This window comes from Artibeus jamaicensis, unplaced genomic scaffold (genome assembly GCF_021234435.1).
Source record: "Artibeus jamaicensis isolate MK-2021 breed Jamaican fruit bat unplaced genomic scaffold, CSHL_Jam_final contig_471, whole genome shotgun sequence".
Taxonomy (NCBI): domain Eukaryota; kingdom Metazoa; phylum Chordata; class Mammalia; order Chiroptera; family Phyllostomidae; genus Artibeus; species Artibeus jamaicensis.
In genome coordinates this window covers 4103975-4123082 of record NW_026521850.1, presented here as the reverse complement: position 1 = coordinate 4123082, position 19108 = coordinate 4103975, and the positions used below count along the sequence as shown (strand labels likewise).

The 19108-nt window shown below is 48.8% G+C and overlaps 1 protein-coding gene across 4 annotated transcripts in view; it reads left to right on the top strand.

Annotated features, from left to right (window-relative positions):
* ABL1 (ABL proto-oncogene 1, non-receptor tyrosine kinase) overlaps nt 1–19108 on the top strand; it is a 112703-nt gene that overhangs the window by 61267 nt on the left and 32328 nt on the right. For 2 of the 4 annotated variants that reach the window (XM_037158580.2, XM_053667839.1), the window contains exon 1: nt 5914–6134. The exons of the other annotated variants lie outside the window; for them this stretch is intronic. In XM_037158580.2, coding sequence (XP_037014475.2) covers nt 6056–6134 — 79 coding nt within the window. In that variant the 5' untranslated portion in view covers nt 5914–6055. Of the gene's footprint in view, nt 1–5913; nt 6135–19108 lie in introns of those variants that run through there. 4 annotated transcript variants of the gene reach the window in all.

Here is a 19108-nt window from a genome sequence, read left to right as displayed (position 1 = left end):
AAATGGCCTATTTTAGAAAGCAGAATATAAAGACAAAAACGTGGACAGAAAGAAAATAACACTTAAGAAATTGGAAGCTCAGTGCCAGGGTGTCAGTATCTCTCTGGTAAGAACTCCAGGAGAGAGTGGGAAGAAAATGGAGGAGAATTCTGGAGACAGTAAGTATTAGAAAGACTTCAGCGCTTAGCAAAATGAGTGTTTTCCAGAGCTAAACAACTTACATCTTTGAATTGGATTGACTCCCTGGGTGTCCAGCATAATATGTGAAAAAAGACCCATTTCAAGCCGTATTGTGAAATTTTAACACCAAGAATATTAGAACATCCTAAAAGCCTCCAAAGGGAAAAGCAAGCCATATGTAAAAGATTAGGAATCTGAGTAGAATTGAGTTTATAAACAACAATATTAGAAACTAGAAGATAATGAAGAAATGCTTTCAAAGTTAAGTGGGAAAAATTATTTTCAATAGGGAATTCTATACCCAGCCAAACTGTCAGTAGAATTCACATGTAACTCCCCTCCTCCCAGGAAGCTACTGCACAGTGAAAGCCGGCAAAGTGAGGGTGTAAGTCAGTGAGAAAACTGAGAAGAGTGTGGTTTCAGTATTTGGAAAAAGCCCCCACTGAGTGTTTGACAGATCTTTGAAATATTTGGATGAAAAATAGTAATAGGTATACAGAAGACTAATAAATGAAAAAAATCAAGGCAATTACTATCTCTAGGATAAACAAAGTGACATAATGAAGGAACCACGGGTGCACAGTGTGGGTGGAGCAGTGAGCAGTGCTTCTATCACCACAGCGACATACCTATTGGTTGTTGACCTAACTAGAAAGCACGATTTTACTGTTTGGGGAGGTTGGGGGTGGAGAGTGTAACTAAGTTAACGTACAACGTGGAAATCTGATTAACCCAGAGTCCGTAATACCAGGGTGTTAGTTAGAAATCTGAGGGAGCCACGTCTGGGGAGGCAGATGCAGGGGGGGGTGTCGGGGCTGCTGTTTTATTGTAAGATTTCTAGCACTATCTGCTTTTTACCCATGTGAATATATTACTTTGATTTAAAAAATAAAATGGGCATACTAATAATACTAGTTTCCTCCTGGAGAAAAATGATCGTTGAATAGTTATGTTTGACTTGTCAATTGTAAAAAGATAATAGAGTCTTACTGCAGTGAGATTTCCTGGAAAGCGGACTTACTGAAAGGCAGCAGGCTGGTGAGAGCGCAGCCTGAGGGACACCAAGGGGACTGACCTGCAAGACTGGCGTGTGCCGGCCGCGCCCGCGTCCTGGGCCTGAAATGCGCCCAATGAAAGACGTGAGGCGTGGAGATCGTGTCTTGCCCCAAAACACGGTTGCAGAGCCTTAGCTCTGGGATTAAAAGTGGGACTCTGACATTTCAATCTCAGTTGCTACTCCTGCCCCACAGCTAGTGTTGTTTCTTCCCCCGTTCGTAGAACGGATTGATGTCCTCATCCCCTGGAAGACGCCAGACCGCCCTCCCCCACTCAGACTGGCCTTTCCGAATCATTTTCACGCATCGCAGTTTAGCTCCCGACCTAGTCCAGCAAGGCTGAGGCAGGAACCCAGACGCCACCTGACAGAGTCTGAGAGCCCCCTTTCAGAAGTGACTGTTTATCGGGCGCTTCCTGTTCGTTGTTCCCAACCCTCACAGCCCTGAGAGATCGCTGCGCTTATCACCGCCCCTACGCCAGTTTCACAGACGAGAAAACTGAGGCCCCGAGGGGTGGTGAAGTCACTCGCCTGACCCCTCGGTGCGGGGCAGGTCTGAGACTGGAACCAGGCTGCATGATGTCAGAGCTCATGCAGCCTCTGCCACGCTGCCTTCCCTCCTAGCTGGTTCGCCCAGTCCAGAGCCTCCAGGCCTTCGTGACACTCGACCAATAAGTAGTGCCGTCTCGCTGAAAATGTCTGAGACTCCACAAGATGCATGTGTGTCCTCATACTGTAGTGGCAAACAGGCACGTGATCGATGTGCTCTCGTAAGCCGCGTTCTCCTTTAGTTGGGCACACAGGACCCAGGGAGCTGGAGAATCCTGCAGGCGCGCGCTGGGCAGTGTTTGCAGAACCAGGGGGACCGGGCTTCGCTGGCAGGCGCATGCAAAGGAGCATGTGCGCACCTCAAGATCTGTGCCCTCCCACTCAAGTCATTGGCTGCGCTGGAACAGTAAAAGGGGCCGTCACATCGGGGATTACCTGGTCCTAGGGGTCCCAGACAGGCCCTGCATCAGATTCACCGGCCTGCCCCCCATTCCCACCCCTGCCGCCCACGGGTTGGAGCTTGGGCATCCTGCCTCCTCCCCCTTCCCTTGACCCCCTGCCTCTTCCCCCACCTTTTAAAAATAGGGCTGAACTCCACACTTTCAAAGATTTGACATTTATCCTAAAATCTTCAGAGGAGAGTCCCCTTTTGGTAACTTATTCTAGAATTGTACTTTCCGAAATTCAAAAGTTGCTTTCAGATGAATAAATTTTGTAAATACCCATTGCTGTTTGTCCTATTCCCAGTGAAAAGTAAGGTGCAAGTACTTCCTCTCCCGGAACAGTGGTTTTCAAACTCGAGCCATGCACACAGACCACCTTGGGAGCTTGTAGGCTACCACCCGCGGCACTCCTTCTGGTTCCAGGGCCCAGAATGGAGAGTGAGAGTCTCTGTGTGACGCCTGCCCCACAGGTGATTCTAACCAGGTTACCCCGGCCTGTACTCTTGGAAACACTGCTCCATTATACTTTAATTAAGGCCCTTTCTTAATATTCGTAATGTATTTTAAATAGTTCTAACTCCTAGAATCATTTCTTTTAAGACATTTTTTTCAAAGTTATGCTTTTTATTTCATCCTCTGGCTTTGCGCTTATCCACCTTTCACCTAAATTGCAAATTATGCACCATTGGGTAAGTTCAAGGACTTTGGACCTCACTACTTCCTAGCTGTGTGAACTTGGACGAGAATCCTTGCTCTTCCCCTCCCCCCCCCACGTGTTTCCTTACCTGTGAGATGAAGCTGAACCACACGGAATCCAAAGGGCCGTTATGAGGCGTGTGCCCCGCGTGTGCTCCGTGCACGGCCAGTGCCCGCCCCTCCCCAGACTGAAAGCGGCATAGCTGGCAGGGGATCCAGTTCACAGTCTTTTTCGTTTCTTTGCTTCTTCTTTATTTTTTAAAAGATTTTATTTATTTATTTTAGAGAGGGAGATTTGAAACATCAGTGTGTGGGTTGCCTTTTACCCACCCCTCACCAGAGGCCTGGCCCACAACCCAGGCATATGCCCTGACTGGGAATCGAACCAGTGAGCCTTTTGTTTGCAGCCCAGGGCTCAATCCACTGAGCCACACCAGCTAGGGCATTTTTCTTTCTTTTTTTTTTTTTTAAGTTAATGCCTTTGAGGCTTAAGTTTGCTTAGAGAGAATCCTTGGACCTTTCTTCATTGAAGATTGAGATTTTCCTTTGTTTGTAACAGAATGCCTTTTGTATCTTGCAGTGAGTTTTATAAGCATCAAAACTATGTCAGGAGCCCTAGCCAGATGGTTCCGTTGGTCGGAGCGTCATCCTGTACACCAAAAGGTTGCAGGTTCGATCCTGGTCAGGGCACATATCTAGTTGTGGGTATAGGGAGCAACCAATAGAGGTCTCTCTCTCTACCCCTCCCTCTCACCCTGCCACCTTTTCTCTCTCCAATTTATAAACATATTCTCAGTGAGGATTTTAAAAAGCTGGATCTGCAAAGAATAGCCCAGGTCTGACATGGTAATGTTCAGTTTGGTGGTACTTTCAATAGTTGTTGTTGCCGATTCAGAGTGTTTTGTCAGCCTGTTGATGCACAGAATTACAACTAGATTTTAAAGATTTTGTTACAGTTTGTAGGCATTACTCATTGTAGGAGGATAAGGTCATTTTAGACTCCAGAGCAGAATATTAGTAATAGTCGTTAGCTTTTTAAAAATAAACATACATCCCAGTAGAAAGTGCAGCCCATGCCAACAAGTATACGGGCCTGTGTTACCGCGAGTGTTCAAGGGTGTGGTCTGAGTTGCAGAAATGCCCGTTAACACTCAGTTCTGGGCGTTAACTCGCCAACTGGAGTACACACCCCTTTAAATCTGAAATGCTGTATAATGACAGACTGTATTACAGTCTGGTCCAAAGCCCCTGAACTTCCCCAAACGGTATCTGAACACATTACTGCGTTTTTCAGCTTGTGCAACCCTTTTGAAGTTCCTTCTGGCTCCACACCTGGAGGTGGCAGGCCAGTCAGCAGTCGTTACCTGACGGCTCCCTTGCAGAGGGTAGCATCTCCCGGGGCCTAGACAGCATCCACAGCCGCTGCCCTTGTCACCTGGTGGCCCCGGAGGCCTGGCCTGGCACTACAGCACGAACGGACGGACGGGAGGTCCCCTCAGTTGGCAGGAAAAGCATTCTGTCTGTGGGTCGGAACTTGGCAGGACGAATCTGAAAAGTTCATGATGCCCTTGCTGAGAACCCTGTGGTATGCACTGGTCACATCCAGTCCAATCCTGAGTTTCTGTGGGTTGTTTTTGGCAGCCCTACATGAAGATCTCCTTGCCCGGCCGTTCCTGGTGGACAGAAGACGCCCGCGCTTTTGTCGTTACCGTCTAGGCTGGGAGATGAAACAGACGGGTCCAGCCTTGTCTCCGGGGCTGGCCGCTGCAGCTAGGGGGTGTTAATTAAGGCCCCTCTGACACACGTGCCAAATTTAGCTATTTAACCGAAGACGCAGCAATCCAAAGCTTCAGTCCACTCGTCCTTTATTCCCAGGTGGAGGTGCCCTGCAATCCTCCGGTCAGGGGCCCGACGCCTGGGACTCGGCACCTGTCGGCCCTGATTACTGACGTGCTCTGGGGTGTGGACTGAGTGTTTTTGCTTGTTGCAGTTTAGTTATCTGACACCGTTACCAAGTTTATTTTCCTGTTCTTATTGAGGTTTATCTGATTTGCATTAAATTACTCAGTCTGACTGGGGTCCCCAGTGTTTCCCGCTGACCTGGATTTCTGGTTTTGTGCCAAGTAACATTCTTGTGATTGCTGTTGTTTTATAACATGCTGTGGTGTTGTCCAGTGTCCTCGTGACAGAGCATGAAAAGGCTTGAGCCTTGCACTGCAGTGCAGCGGCTGTTAAGGTGGTGCCCCAGGGAAAGGAGTTCTCCGTGGAAGGCACTGGGGCCAAGAAGGGGGCAGGCCCTGCCTCTGCAGACTTCTCTGTGTGCGGGCTGCACTCCCTGGACGTCTGATCAGAAGGTGTTTGAGTGTGAACTCACAGGCCTCGTCTTTCCAGCTGTCCCCTGAGCCGTGTGTGTGGTTTGACAAGTGCGTTGCGTACTTGTGTAGCTGCTGTGAGTCCCAGCTGGTTGTTCATCCCCTAGACGCCCGCTGGGTTTAGCCCTCATCACAGTGAGCTCAGTGACTATAGATGAGACCGGGATTGGTAATTCCAGAGGAATCTGCATTATTCACCAGCGTTCTGGGGACCCAGGGTTTGCCAGGGCACTGCCCACAGTGGGTTGGAGGCGTCTCCGACAACGGAAGACGCACGAGGTTTCAAAAGTGGCGATGAGTACCCGCGGCGCCCGACAGCCAGAGCGACCAGTGTAGCCGGTGACTCTCGTGGGGTGTTAGGACCACGCTTCCCAGTGCTGAGAATCACTAAATGCTGTACTTACAAGGAATCTTCACGTTGACGTAGCAGTTGGCCCGGGATTGGTTTTGGACAGCGGTAATGGTCTAGGGCCGGCCTGGGCCTTCAAAAGCCGAGAGAGGGTCCCGGCGCGGCGCGGAGGGGGTTAAGGAGGCGGGGGCGGGCCTTGCGGGCCCAGCTCGGGGGCCCTTTGTTAACAGGCGCGTCCGGAGCGGAGACGCGGCCGCGGCCGTGGGCGGGCGCGCGGGGCGCGGTGAGGCCGCATGGCGGGGCCGCGGGGGCCCTGGAGGGCGCACGGAGCCAGCTGGGCTGGCCGGGCCTGAGCCGCGTTGCATTGCAGAGGAGTTGGGGGCACCGGCCCCCAAAGCGCCGGCAAGCGAAAATGTTGGAGATTTGCTTGAAGTTGGTTGGCTGCAAGTCGAAGAAGGGACTCTCTTCGTCCTCCAGCTGCTACCTGGAAGGTAAGCGCCGGGCTGGCACCAGGGGGTGAGTCGGGGCAGCTGTGCGTCCGCCGGTCCGGCCTTCCTAGGCCTTGCCCGACTGCGCGCGCTCCCTCCCTTTCCCTCCTTCCCCTCCCTCCTCTTCTCTCCCTCTCCCTCTTTCTCTTTTTCCCTCCGCAGCCCCTGCGCGCTGCTGGCCGAGCCGGAAGGGTGCGGGGCCCCGACCCCCGCGCACTAACCCCCACTCGGGGTGGAGAGCCCACCTCGGGAGGGTGGTGTCCAGGGCCCCAGCTGCGGGACTCTTACCGAAAAAGTTTGAGAACGCGAACTCCACAGGCCTAAACGGTCCTGTGAGTCGACGTTGTGGAATTTCCACCGTTAATTGGAAATTACGTGGCAAAAAGGTTGACCCGTGTTCGTGAAACATGTGATTTTCATTAAGTCCCGTGTACTCCAACGGGAACATGGCTCTACCATTTATGGATACAGAGTTTCAAGTGATCATTCCATCCCCCCCACCCCCACCCCCACCCCCACCCCAAACTTACCTCAGACCACGAAGAAGCCTTACTCGGTGGGGAAAAGAGAAATCACACCAGATTTTACGAAGGCATTTTGAACGAGTCCAGAGTACTCTGGGGAGGGGGACCTCAGTGAGTTTGCTTTGGTGAAGCTCAGGGGCAAGGGCGGTTCACTTCTGCCTTTTCCTTTCTGTTCTCCGTTTTCCTATCTAATCCCATCCCCCCCTTCCTGTTACTTGTCTTCCGTTTTTTTGTCCTTAGTAAAGTGACATCTGAGAGGGAGGGAATTGAGAGTGGGTGACTTATCACTTGGTAGCTTCAGGATGGATCTGAAATGGATCTGCTTTGAGGACCCGCAGTCCCGAGCTGTGGCTTCCAGCTGAAGAGGCTGGTTGTTCTGGGGATGTAACCCTGCGTTCAGCTCTCCATCATTTCACTAGGGACCTAAAATGAGAGTGGACATGTAAAGCTCATTTTAGAATGAGTAGGATTTCTGCTGTTGGGCCAGGAAGTGGTAATGTTTTTCTTTTTAAAATGGAGACATAAACAGAGATGTCATTAATTGTGTGAGCTATTTTTTTCTTTTCAATTTTTCGATGTGAGGCCCTGCTGAGAGCCACGTGTGCAGCTCACACCGTGAACACCAGGAATCGAGGTGAACCCTCTTTGCCCTTCCTGCCACCGTTTGTACAGACAGTGCCCTCTCCCTCTCTGGGATCCGAGGCCTGAGGGAAGGCTCACCCCAATGGGGCGGGCTCCCAAAATCGAGCTTTTGGGGAGAGGAGATGGTTTGTCCCCCAAAAGGTGGTGTCTGCGCAGCCAGAGTCATCCTCAGTCAGAACGTGGCTTGTTTTCCAAGCTGCTCAAAATGCAGAACACATTCTCGTTTCCATCTGTAGCGAGTTAGTGTCAGGCGGTATCATCTCCCCGTTGCAGATGGATCCAAAGGCCGGGAGATGAATGGACCTTTGTGACCGCAGAGCTGGGGGAAAGTGTTGTGACATTGTTTCATTGTCCTGGGGGGAAGCTTTAGGAGTACCTGGCTGGTTTAATTACTGTTGTTTTATTTTTTTAAGGGGGGAATCTAAAGTGTCTTATTACAGCATGTCTTGAAATAATGTTGGCTCTCAACTCTTAAAAAAAAAAGATTCTGGTGCAGCAGACTGCTTTGGGTTAAGGCTTCATCTGGAAAGTTACGCAGTAGGAATTCTTTATGGAATTCTTTATTGTTGCTGAGCTTTCCTTATGTCATTGTTACACTTAATTGGGGACAGTAAATGAAATTATTGTTTCGTAGTTAAGAGACTTCGTGATGCTTAAGACTGGCTGTGCTGTTAGTCCCCAGGGGAAAACAGTCGCCAGCATCTGGCTCAGCACTGCAGCCTCTCGGGTGTTAGTGCCTTTGACAGCCTCTGGGGCCCAGGCATCCTGGCCGTGGAGGGAATTACACCCGGTCAGGTTGTCCGTTCTGCCCAAAAAGGGTCAGCTGTAAATGCACCTGGATCATGCATGTACTTGCTACTCAGGCCTAGTTGTCAAAGCAACTATGAAATGCTTACTGAGTGTCAAGCACTGTTTTGACTTCATTTGTTTGCCTCTTACGATGGCTGTGTGGTTATTCCCATTTTGTTGATGAGGAAACTGAGGCACCAAAAGTTTGGGAAACTTGTCTAAGATAACAGACTTAGCAAGTTGTGGTGCTGGGATTTGAACCCACGATGTCAGGCTCCAGAAAGCCCAGTTGAGCTGCTCTGTGCATTATAGATGGCCACTGTTTATCTCCTTTGGACCTCCCTGTGGGTGTAAAAATGACATCTTCATAAGCAGTAATGCTTGGAAACAAGGGTACTCCTTCTCTTCTGGAAACCTAATACTGAGGAAAATGATTACCTTCAGCCATAGAATTAAATTTAAAAATATATATATTAAAATAGCTACACAATCAAAAACTCGGAAAAGGAGATTTAGTGAAGAGTAATTCTGTTTCCTGTGCAGTTTCCCTCCCCAGAGGCACTCAGGAGTTTCTTGCATCTTTCTAGAGATATTTTATACAAAAGAAGCATTTGTAGCATTTGAATTTTTTGCTTCAGTTTTGTGAATATGTGTGTTTATAGCTGCATCTATTCACCGTGACCACGTTTAGCTTGACACTTGACAGTCTTTGGCCCGCTCCAGACACTGGACTTCCCGACTATTAGTTCCCTCTAGAGACTGAGAGGAGATGTGAACAGTAGCCATTTGAATTCACTTTTCTCCAGTTTGCATTTGTTTGTGCGTGTTTGCATGTGCGTGAATGTTGTGCACGGACATGGAAGCTCTGGGTAGTGGAATCAAAAACTAATGTCTGCAAAATGAACTTTTCTTGAACTTTCAACACTTAAAGGGCCCACTCTCAAACTCTGCTTTTCAGCAGTTGACTTCCTGGCGAATGCTTTCTGCAGGGCCAGCCACCTTCATGAGCTTCCAGAGGTTTTGCTTTAGAGAGGCTGTGCTCTCTCGCTAAGTCCTCTCTCCTGAGGTCAGCGAATCTTCTCTTGTTTGGGAACAAAGGAGACCTGAGGCTCTTTCTGTAGCCTGAGAAAAAGCTGGTCAGTCCTGTTCATGTGATGCTGCATTAAAATTGTCGAGCACTTAGGCTGTGATAGGCCTTGGTACCCAGCACGTCACAGGCATTGTCACTCAATTCCCCAGCAGGGCTCTGGGGCTCTCAGAGCAGGGAAGGAAGAAGGGCCCTGTTCCCTCTGTTGGAAACACTTTGGAATTTGGAGTCAGGAGATCCCGGTTTTAGTCTTCTCTCAGCTTCTCTGTTTCCTTACTTCTGAGACAGAACAAACACCCTGTCTCCAGCCTGCCTTGGAGGATCTGAGATGATTGAAGTGAAAGTTTTGAAACGAATAAAATGCTGCACACGTGTCCTTGAGCCCAGAGAGTTTTATGGCTGAGACATTGCCGGGCCCCACTTTTCTGTGAGCACACAGCTCCGGAGCCAGCCACCCTGGCCCGGACGCCATCCTTGCCGCCCACAGTCAGTGGGCATTGACTGTGGGTGCGCTGCTCTCTGAGCCTGGGCGTTCCCATTGCCAAGGTAAGGCTTGGAGGTGCCTGCTTGCTGAGTTGGGACACGCCCACGAGAGATTGCCGTTGAACTGAGTAGCACGGAGCAGGATGTCAGCTCTAGTTTCAAACAAATCCTTAGCAGCCTAAAATGTTGGCAGTGGCCAAAGTTTGATAGGACTGAGCTGAACCCATAGTTTTTCTCGTTAACAAAACAGTTTGTTTCCAAGTTTAGTTTCATGCGTATAATTAATATTTCCTGCCCTTGGTTTTAAGGGAAAGTAGCTTCCCTTCCTCTGACCCTCTCATATTCCCACACTGAGTATTTTCATTGTGGCAGGAGAAATCCTGTTGGTTCCTGGTTTACATCTTACTTCTTTTCTCCAGAGGTGGTGTTTCCATAGGTTCAGACACGTGGAAACTGAAAATCTCATGCTGCTTATTACCATGTTGTAAAATCAAGTCATAATTTGGCAGTGCAATCGCTGATCTGAAACAGATACAGGAAAAAATGTCAATGGGTAGGTTTTTTAAATATGCAGCAACATTGTACAGCGTGATTATTACAATTAGCAATATTGTATTGTATATTCAAAAACTGCAGAGAGAGTGGATCTTTATAAAGTTTCTCCTCCCAAGAAGAAACATTGTAACTGTGTGCTGATGGATGTTAACTTATTGTGGTGTTTCTCAGTATATACATGCATCAGATTATTAACCCTAAACTTATACAGTGTTATGTCAGTTTTATCTCAGTGAAACTGGGAAAAATATATGTAACAAGAACTAAAGATCAAATGGGATGTTGAAAGAATTTAACTTTCTTCTGTAATGGTAGATTGTAATTAAACACAGAACAATTTCTAAAATAAATTCTTAAGTTACTCTTTTTCACTTTTTTAAAATGGAAAAGTTTAAATGTATAAGAAAAGCAGACAGCAATAATTAACTCCTTGGACTCATCACCCAGCTTCAATAATTATCAGTTTATGGTCCATCTCGTTTTCTTGTCTAGTGAAGGTACAGTTCCAAAGCCCTTGAGTAGCTTTGCCAGTTCCTGACTTTTAAGAGTCTTTGTCCTCAGATAATAAGAGGTGTTCTCCAAAATTGGTGTTCACGTCTTTCCTTCTTAACCCGCATCATAGGTGATTAGTTCTGCTCTGTATGGTGGGTGGTGGCAACGGGGAAGATGGACAGGTGAAGGAGACAGAAACAGGTGGGAATTAGAGAGGGAAGTGGGGGGGGCAGAGACAGAGGGGAGATGCAGACACCGGGAGACAGACCGGCTGCAATGGGGAAGGGAAGCTAAGACTCGAGGGAAGGAAGGCGGAGAGAGAGAAGGGAGAGAGAGAAGACTGGAGGGGAGAGGGGACTGCCTGGGGAGGGGAGGCATAAAACTGACATAACACTGTGTAAGTTTAGGGTTAATAATCTGATGCATGTATATACTGAGAAACACCACAATAAGTTAACATCCATCAGCACACAGTTACAATGTTTCTTCTTGGGAGGAGAAACTTTATAAAGATCCACTCTCTCTGCAGTTTTTGAATATACAATACAATATTGCTAATTGGCAAGACTCGGTGAGAGAGAAGGTAGGGGCAGGCAGCCGATGGCTGCACCACTGGGGGATGGGCAGAGGCTGCAGCCGGGAATTTCCTAATAGGGTTGTGGGATTTAGTGCAGATAAAGTGCAGAGCACAGGGCTGGCCCTCGGCAAGGAACCAGCATCAGCTCTTGGGTCACATTCTGTTGCTTAAACTTGAACTTCATTACTCTTAATTTCTCTTTAGAGACGTAATTCTTATCGATCTTACCAGTCCTCAAATTTAGCTAATAGTGTTGCGCACTGAACACGTGAAAATTGAATCTGAAGGTGGGCCTCGAATAGAAATAGCCATTGCTTTTGAGAGTCAAGACACCTTTTAGGGTCACGTTCAGTTAACCACTTAGCAGTAGAAGTAGTCACAGCCAACAGGACATTCTGGGGAAACCGCGGCGGATGGCCCCCCGCGGTGCCTCAGGTCTGAGCTGACCCAGCAGTCCCGGGGCGAGGCTTTCCCGGGGGTCAGGAACTGTGACGTGGCCAGTGACGGAAGAAAAGCACCTCTCTGGTTGGCGGGCTCACCGTGCACACTTTCCGTCTGTGCCGGTGCAGTGGTTAGTGGAACCTTTTCTCCCCCACAGGCCAAAGTGTGGAGGGGTGAGCTCCTGCATTACACCTCATTCAGGAACCTTGGCCATGGTTTACGTTCCATTAAAAAAAAATCACGGCATTTTTTAGATCTTCGTACGGGTTTTCCTGGTCAGGGTGCATTTGCTTCTCATCTTTACTATAATTTCTGCGATTACAGGTTAACAGGTGATGAAGGTGCGGTCTTATTTTAACTTGTTGCTAAAGACAACCAAGTGCAGGGTGTTGTGCACGTGAGTTCATTTTCATAAACCTGAAGCAGGACCATATGTCCTGCATGGCACAAGGCAGGTGCCAAAGACTGAGAAGGGTGCTTACTCTCCGCCCCAGAGGAGCTGACGTTATCGCACCGACAATAACAAGAGGAGGAGTGGCTGCCTGTGGTGCCCTGGTGCCGGGCGCCAGGCCTGATGTTCGTGCGGGGACGCTCTGCACGCACTGTGCATTGAGCCCTCCGGCAGCTTGAGGACAGAGGAGTCCTGGCTTCTGTTATCCTGCCGTGCAGTTGAGACACTGAGGCTCATGGTGAACATCTTACAGGCTTGCTGGGCTGAGGTTTGAACAAGGCTTGTCCACCTCCGAGTCCAGGCTGCACTGCACAAGGCGAGGAACAGACAGAACAGAAACAGACACGTGGCACCCAGATGGGCGAAGAGGAAGTAACCTCTGGGCTGGGGGTGCGGTGGTAGGGAGGAGGACGGACAGGCCAGAGGCTTGCCACAGGCCCCGAGGTTTGGAGGGCGAGTTCCCGAGAGTAGGTGGCCCACGTCAAGGTACACGAAGTGAGGCGTTTGGGGAGGCCAGGACGAAAAGTAGGGGCCGCTGGAGGAGATGGTCCTGGACCAGACCCCAAAGGGCCGCGTGTGCCCCCCTTAGGAGCTCCGGCCTCTGCATTCGTGGCGTTCAGAACCACCCGCACCGTTTTGTGAGGGCCTGTTCCCTGCTGGGAGCGGTGTCCTCTATGTTATTGCATGTTACCTGCAAACTGCCCGCTGCCTGGCAAGGCGCAGGCTGCCTAGCCTGCCATAATAAGCGCACTGCCAGGAGATGGTGACTGACGACCGACAGGCAGGCCACCACCCAGACACCTCGCTGGGGTTTTAACAGCACAGTGATTGAGTCAGATTGCATCTTAGAGAAGCCCCTTCTGGTGGCTGTGTGGGCAAGGCCAGAGCGGGGCGGTCGAGGGGGTGGTGGGGTGCGGGAAGGACAGGACAGATCAGAGAGATTTAGGAGGAAAAGTGGCCAGGATTTGGCTGTGAACTTGATGGGACGAGAGGGAGAGGGGTGCACGAGTGATGGGTGTTGGGAGTGGCTCGAAGATGGTGGGGTCTCACTTTACATGGATCTTTTGTACTTTATTTCTAGTAATTGTGGACTCTCTGCAACAGATTCTTAGAGGGTGATACAAAATTCCTTTTTGCTGTCTCTTTGGTAGAGGGAGGGGCATAGGGACTGTGTGTCCTCAGAAAGGGTACTCTGTGGACTGTGTGCGAATAGGGACAGAGGTCGGGATGGAGGATTTTGTTTTCTGAAATGGACTGGCTAGAAATACTGTAATGTAAAACGATTCCAGGGGAAATAGTTAAACCTTGGGCTAATTTAAATGACTTTATTTTTTTTTTAACTTTTAAAGCTTTCTCTGGAAACCTGTTTAACTGCCTATAATGTAATAAAACTGCATTATTTAAAAAATAAAACTGTGTAGTTTGGACTTCGCCCTAATTTATAGCAGCCTTCTTTCCTGGCCCCTTTCCCTGTCAGACACTGGGGCTGCCCTGAGTCAAAAATCTCAGTGCCGGAGCTGTTAGCCTGGAAGACCCTGGGGTCCGGGATGGAGTTCAGCCGTTTGTGTCCTTGAATGGGAAAGCATTAAGCTTTATTTCACTAACCTTCACCTGAAAGTTAGTTAGTTAGCTAGTTAGTTAGTTAGTTAGTTAGTTAGTTAGTTTTTAAAGAACTCAGGTAACAAACCACAGTAATACTAGCAGCACTGTGACTTTGTCACCAGTAGGATTCAGGTATTTTCATGTCATGTAATAGTTTTGATTGTTGTTTACACTCATCACTGCTTTGGAATGACAGTGGTTACCACTGGATCTTGTTATTTAATGCGTTAAAAAAGAAGCATTATCACAAAATTTTTAAACGTTTTGAGGATTATTTCAGTAAAGTTGTTTTCTTTTGCAATCCTTTGTATTTATTTTGTGAACCTGCAAACTTTCTTCCGAGGAGTCCCTAGGCATCACCGGAGGGTCCGCTGCACAGCACAGGTGAGGACCCTCCTCAGTGGCCGTGGTGGCTCAGGCTGGGTGTGGATGCCTGTGAATCCTGCTTCCCTTGCTGGGCATGGTCTTGTTCAGGGTCACCTCCTCCCAGCCCCTCCCAGCTCCCGGCCCCCAGTGTCTGTGTTCTTAAAAAGCAGCCCACCGGACCACGCTCGCCTTCGGATAGATGTTTGCTTTGTGGCCCCATCCACGTTCATTAACTGTGTTTCTCCCTTGGGGGCAGGGGCCAGGCGGGGCCTCCAGGACCCAGCAGCCCCGGAGGTCGGGACCCCCGGCTCCGCCCTTGCTCCGCAGCAGCTGACTCTGTTTTCGGGTGCTGGAAAATTTTGGTTCAGAGCGCGAAGTTAATGCCAAGGCTGTATTTAGCTAATAAACTTGTTTTTAAAATAATTTTAACTGCTCTGGATGTGGGTGTGAATGACAAAATAAAGGACATGTAGACTGTAGACACAAATTACTTTCAAGTTCAAATTGTGGGAAATAGTACTTCCCCTCTAAGCTCCCAGTGTAAGAAGTTGTGTGAGACCCACAGACTGACTTGAGAGCAGTCTCGGTGCGACCTCATCGGCTGGAGCAGAGCAGGATATAAAACACCAGGCCTTCCCTCTTTTTTTGAAGGATCTGTTTTATAGATTTTTAAATTACAGAGATTCCTTGAACTGGAGGATAATAGTGAAGGGCCCACAAAGAAAATAAGAGTCAGGACACATGGGTTTAAATAATTGAGTGCAAGCAAAGGTAAAGAGAATGTTTATCATGTCTGACACACCCCACCCTCTCGCCGCCCTCCACCCCCGAAATGGTGGACATGAAGTGCCCTCGGTGGACAGTGAAGAGATAGCAGGGGGAGACCCAGAGGGAGCTGTGGCCTTGGGCACAAGGGTCAGCAGGAAGGCAGGGAGCTTCCCAGGGAGGTTTATCCTGGAGATGACGCCCGTCCCTTCCCAGCTGTGCAGCAGCCTGACCGGCCCTGGGGTTCAGGAGCATTTTTCTTCTCTTCCTGTTTGCCCCTGGCGGGTGCAGCAGCAGCAGCAGCCCCTGGAAGTCTAGACTGGATACGCTGTATCCCGTATCAGAGAATCTTTTGTAAACATTTTTGATGAGTGACTCACAGCTTTAAGAAAGGATTATTTTGTATCAGACAATCTTTAAATTGTATTTCAAAGACTCAACCCATTTTCTTAGAATACTGTCGAAGTTAATCATGCACAGACCCAGTGAATTTTGTGGCATTTCCAAACATTTGGTGTTCTCGTAGTTGGAGCCCTCGCTTTCTAGAGGTTTGGAGGCCTTTTGTGGAGATCACCATTCTTGGTGCTGAACTAGCTGATTAGTGACTTTTCCGGAGTTTTGTTGGTGATGGAAACTTTTTCATTAACAGTACAGGGAAATAAGAGGAGGGTTTTACATGGGGTGAGGGGCACTTTTGAAGATACAGATCTCAAATACATTTAAAATAGGACCCAGAAAAGATGCTGCAGAAAATGTTAAAGAAAAAAAAGTTTACAAGAATACCTGGCCAGGTAGCTCAGTTGGTTAGAGTGTTGTCCTGCTAGCCCTAAGGCTGTGGGTTCAGTCCCCAGTCAGAGCATAAGAGGCAACCAATGAACGCATAAATACATGGAACAACAAAATAAAGTTTCTCTGTGTCTTCCCCACCCCCTCTAAAATCAATAAATAAAAATTAAATACAAGAATAATAGCAGACACGAAACTCTCCTTTGCCAAGAGTTAACAATAGCCAAAAGATCCTTTGGAAGGACAGAAGGGGGCACTGTTTGGAGGCATCTTTTTTTAATGAAGCCTTTGGGCTTCCTTAGGAGTGTAACTTCCTGGCCCGGGGCCTGGCAGAAAGTCTGTGTATTACACAAGGAGAATTGAAGTATGTTCTGCAGCTTGGGCCCTGTAAGCTGTGATCCTGTTTAAGGTTGACGAGCATAGTTCACTATGAAATGAAGCAAGGAATTTGGCGTTTGTAGGTTGTGAGTCAGTTTTGACATCAGCCTGGACTGGGAATTGACTGGAAGGTTTGGGGTTTGGACCGTGGCTGCGCTTCAAGTGTCTCGATCCAGAGGCATGCATGAGCAATACTTCCCTCCGGGCTTTGGCCATTAATCTGTGGAACGGAGGGGGAGCCGGGGAGGAAGGCTGAGAGACTGCTTTGGATTTCCTCACTCCCGCTCAGTCAAGAAGCAGTGGGAGGCCCTTCCCTTCCCCACGAAGAAGGCCTGGTCCCTTCGCATGCAATCCCAGTGTGTGCGTCCGTGTTAGGGACAGTCCCCTCTTAACCCAGCCTCCAAACGCACGGTCACCCCTGGGCAAGGATCTGCGATCCTCCTACTCCAGGTGTTTTCCAGGCCACTTCCCCTGATTATGTAACTTTGATCAAATCCAGATGCTGCAGGATGCTTGATAGGAGAGGTCAAATGGCACTGGAGAAGAGAAGCATTTCCGTATTCATGACTTGGGTTTAATTTCCTGTGTGGGCCCGGTCTGCGAGAGCCGTACGCTCAGGGCCTCGAGGTTGGGTGTCTGGAGGGACACGCACACGCACTTTTCCGGGACAACTTGGGGAGATACCCTCCTCCCCCCGTGTGCTTTTTCATGTGGGATGGTCAGTTATGTGATTGAGCATCAGCTGGCTCCTATTTGTAACAGTTTTTCTGTTTCTGTTTATTGTTTTATTTTTTTTTAAGACATTATGTTTTAGAGAGAGGAAGGGAGGGAGAGAAACATCAGTGTGTGGTTTCCTCTCATGTGCCCCCTACTGGGGACCTGGCCCACAACCGAGGCATGTGCCCTGACTGGGAATCGAACCAGCGACCCTTTGGTTCACAGGCCAGTGCTCAATCCACTGAGCCACACCAGTCAGGGCTGTTCATTGTTTTCTGATGATAAAAACAATAGGCCAAAATAAAGGGAAAATGAAGAAAGTTTTCAGTGTAATTCCACCACCCCAAGTTTTAACTTCTTTTAATGGTACTGTTAACACACCACCTTGAGTTAGCTGCCATTCACATTTTAGTGTCTGTCCTTCTGGACCTTTTTCAGTTTTCTCCCAAAATATTTTGAATGGCTTTATGAGTATGTTCTGTTTTATGGGTGGGGTCACAAACCAGCTCGTCTTGGGTTGATAAATACTTGTGCTTTTCCCCTTTCTGTGTTACCTAGAAATCCGCATAAACAGACCAGGTGTGGATCTCTTAGGATCAATTCCTAGAGGTGGGTCAAAGGTTAATGGATTTTTAAAAGACCCGGTTAGTGTCTCCAGTTGCCCTCCTGCGTGTTCCCCAGCGTGAGAGCACCCGCTTCACTGACGTCTTGCGCTGTGGGCCGTTAGCAACGGTGCCCACTGCGCTGGTGCAGAACTTGCATCTCCCAGACACTAGAGGGTTTAATGGCAATTTAAATTTTTTGTCAATTGCGTATTCGTGGTTTTTGTCCATTTCTCCATGGTGGAGAGGCCTGTCTTTGGCTGTGCAGAAGTTATCTTACGTCAGGAATCATCCTCTGCCTGATAGGGTCCCAGGAGACGTCCTTTTGACGTGCTTCCACTCACCGAAGCGCCGCCGCCCGAGCCACCGCCACACCGTGCCCACCCCCGGCGGCAGCCCCACCAACACCGGTCATGTTTCTTTCCAGATCTGTGTGTTTTAGGTAGACTTGTTTTACTTACTTGGTTAATGTGAAGCCAGTGAAATCCAGATGTGAAGGGAGAACTCTTTCTGTGTAAATGAATGCTTCAGACGGACTCGGTAAAGGGCAGCAACTTTGAAAACCGCCACTGGGCTAGGCCTGAGGGACGCGCCTGTGGGCAGTTGGCAGGACGTGCTGGGGTGCCATAGCACGTGGCCCCGAGTCCTCCCTTCACCTGTGGGACGGTGCGACACAGGGGGGTCTTAGAGCAGATGACCACGCCTACGCTGATTGCATGCCCACTGGAAGGGTGGCCCTCAGCCCTGCGACCAGGACCGGCAGGCCGGTGGACGCGCTGGTCAGGGAGACCACGTGTTCCCATGAAAGTAGTGCTGATGCCCTGCGTCGCCAGGTGGTTGTGTCCTTGTCTGTTGGCTGGTCAGTCCCTGACCACGAGGGTGCTAGGCAGAGTTTTAGAGCCAGTGTAAGCACTCAGAGAACAGGGCCTAACACATCCCTGAGCCTTTTCCACATCCTAGGGAAGGGCAGAGCCACCCTTGTCCTTGACTTTACCTTCGCCCTTGTGATTCATAAGGTGAAATTACCGAGCATAGTAATGATCTAATTTGGGATGTACTCCTTTAGAAAAACAATCCCTGAAGGTTTACTTCAGTCAGTTGCACAGAAGCTAGAATTAAAAGACCTTACATTGTTTACATTCTGTTGGTTTATTCCAGAGAGAGATTTTAAAGAGTGGCCATTTTTGAGAGTTCTCAGTCACCGTTCTGGAAGTGTAGCTTAGTCCCTCAGCTGTCCTAGGCACTTCCAGGGTTTTGTTTGTTTGCTTGTTTTTAGGTGAATGCTGCAGAGTCAGGCCTGTCCTCGAGATGGGCAATGTTACTGCCTAAAAAAAGATGCTTGGGTGTCCTCTAAATCCGTAAAGAGAGAAAAGTAAAACAGTTTTGTTTCGTCACCACTTGGGTTTGGCTTAAGCATGTGATAGATCCTTTTGTTCTTTTCAAATTAGAATTCCTCCTCTCCTCCTTCTTAAAAAGATATTTTTGCCCTGGATGGTATAGCTCAGTGGATTGAGCACAGGCTGCAAACCAGAGGGTCACAGGTTCAATTCCCAGTCAGGGCACATGCCTGGGTTGTGGGCCAGGCCCCCAGTGGGGTCCACACGAGAGGCAACCAACTAATGTTTCTCTTGCATGTCGATGTTTCTCTCCCTCTCTTTCTCTCTCCCCTCCCTCTAAACAAATAAAATCTTTTAAAATATTTTTTAAAAATAAAAAGGTT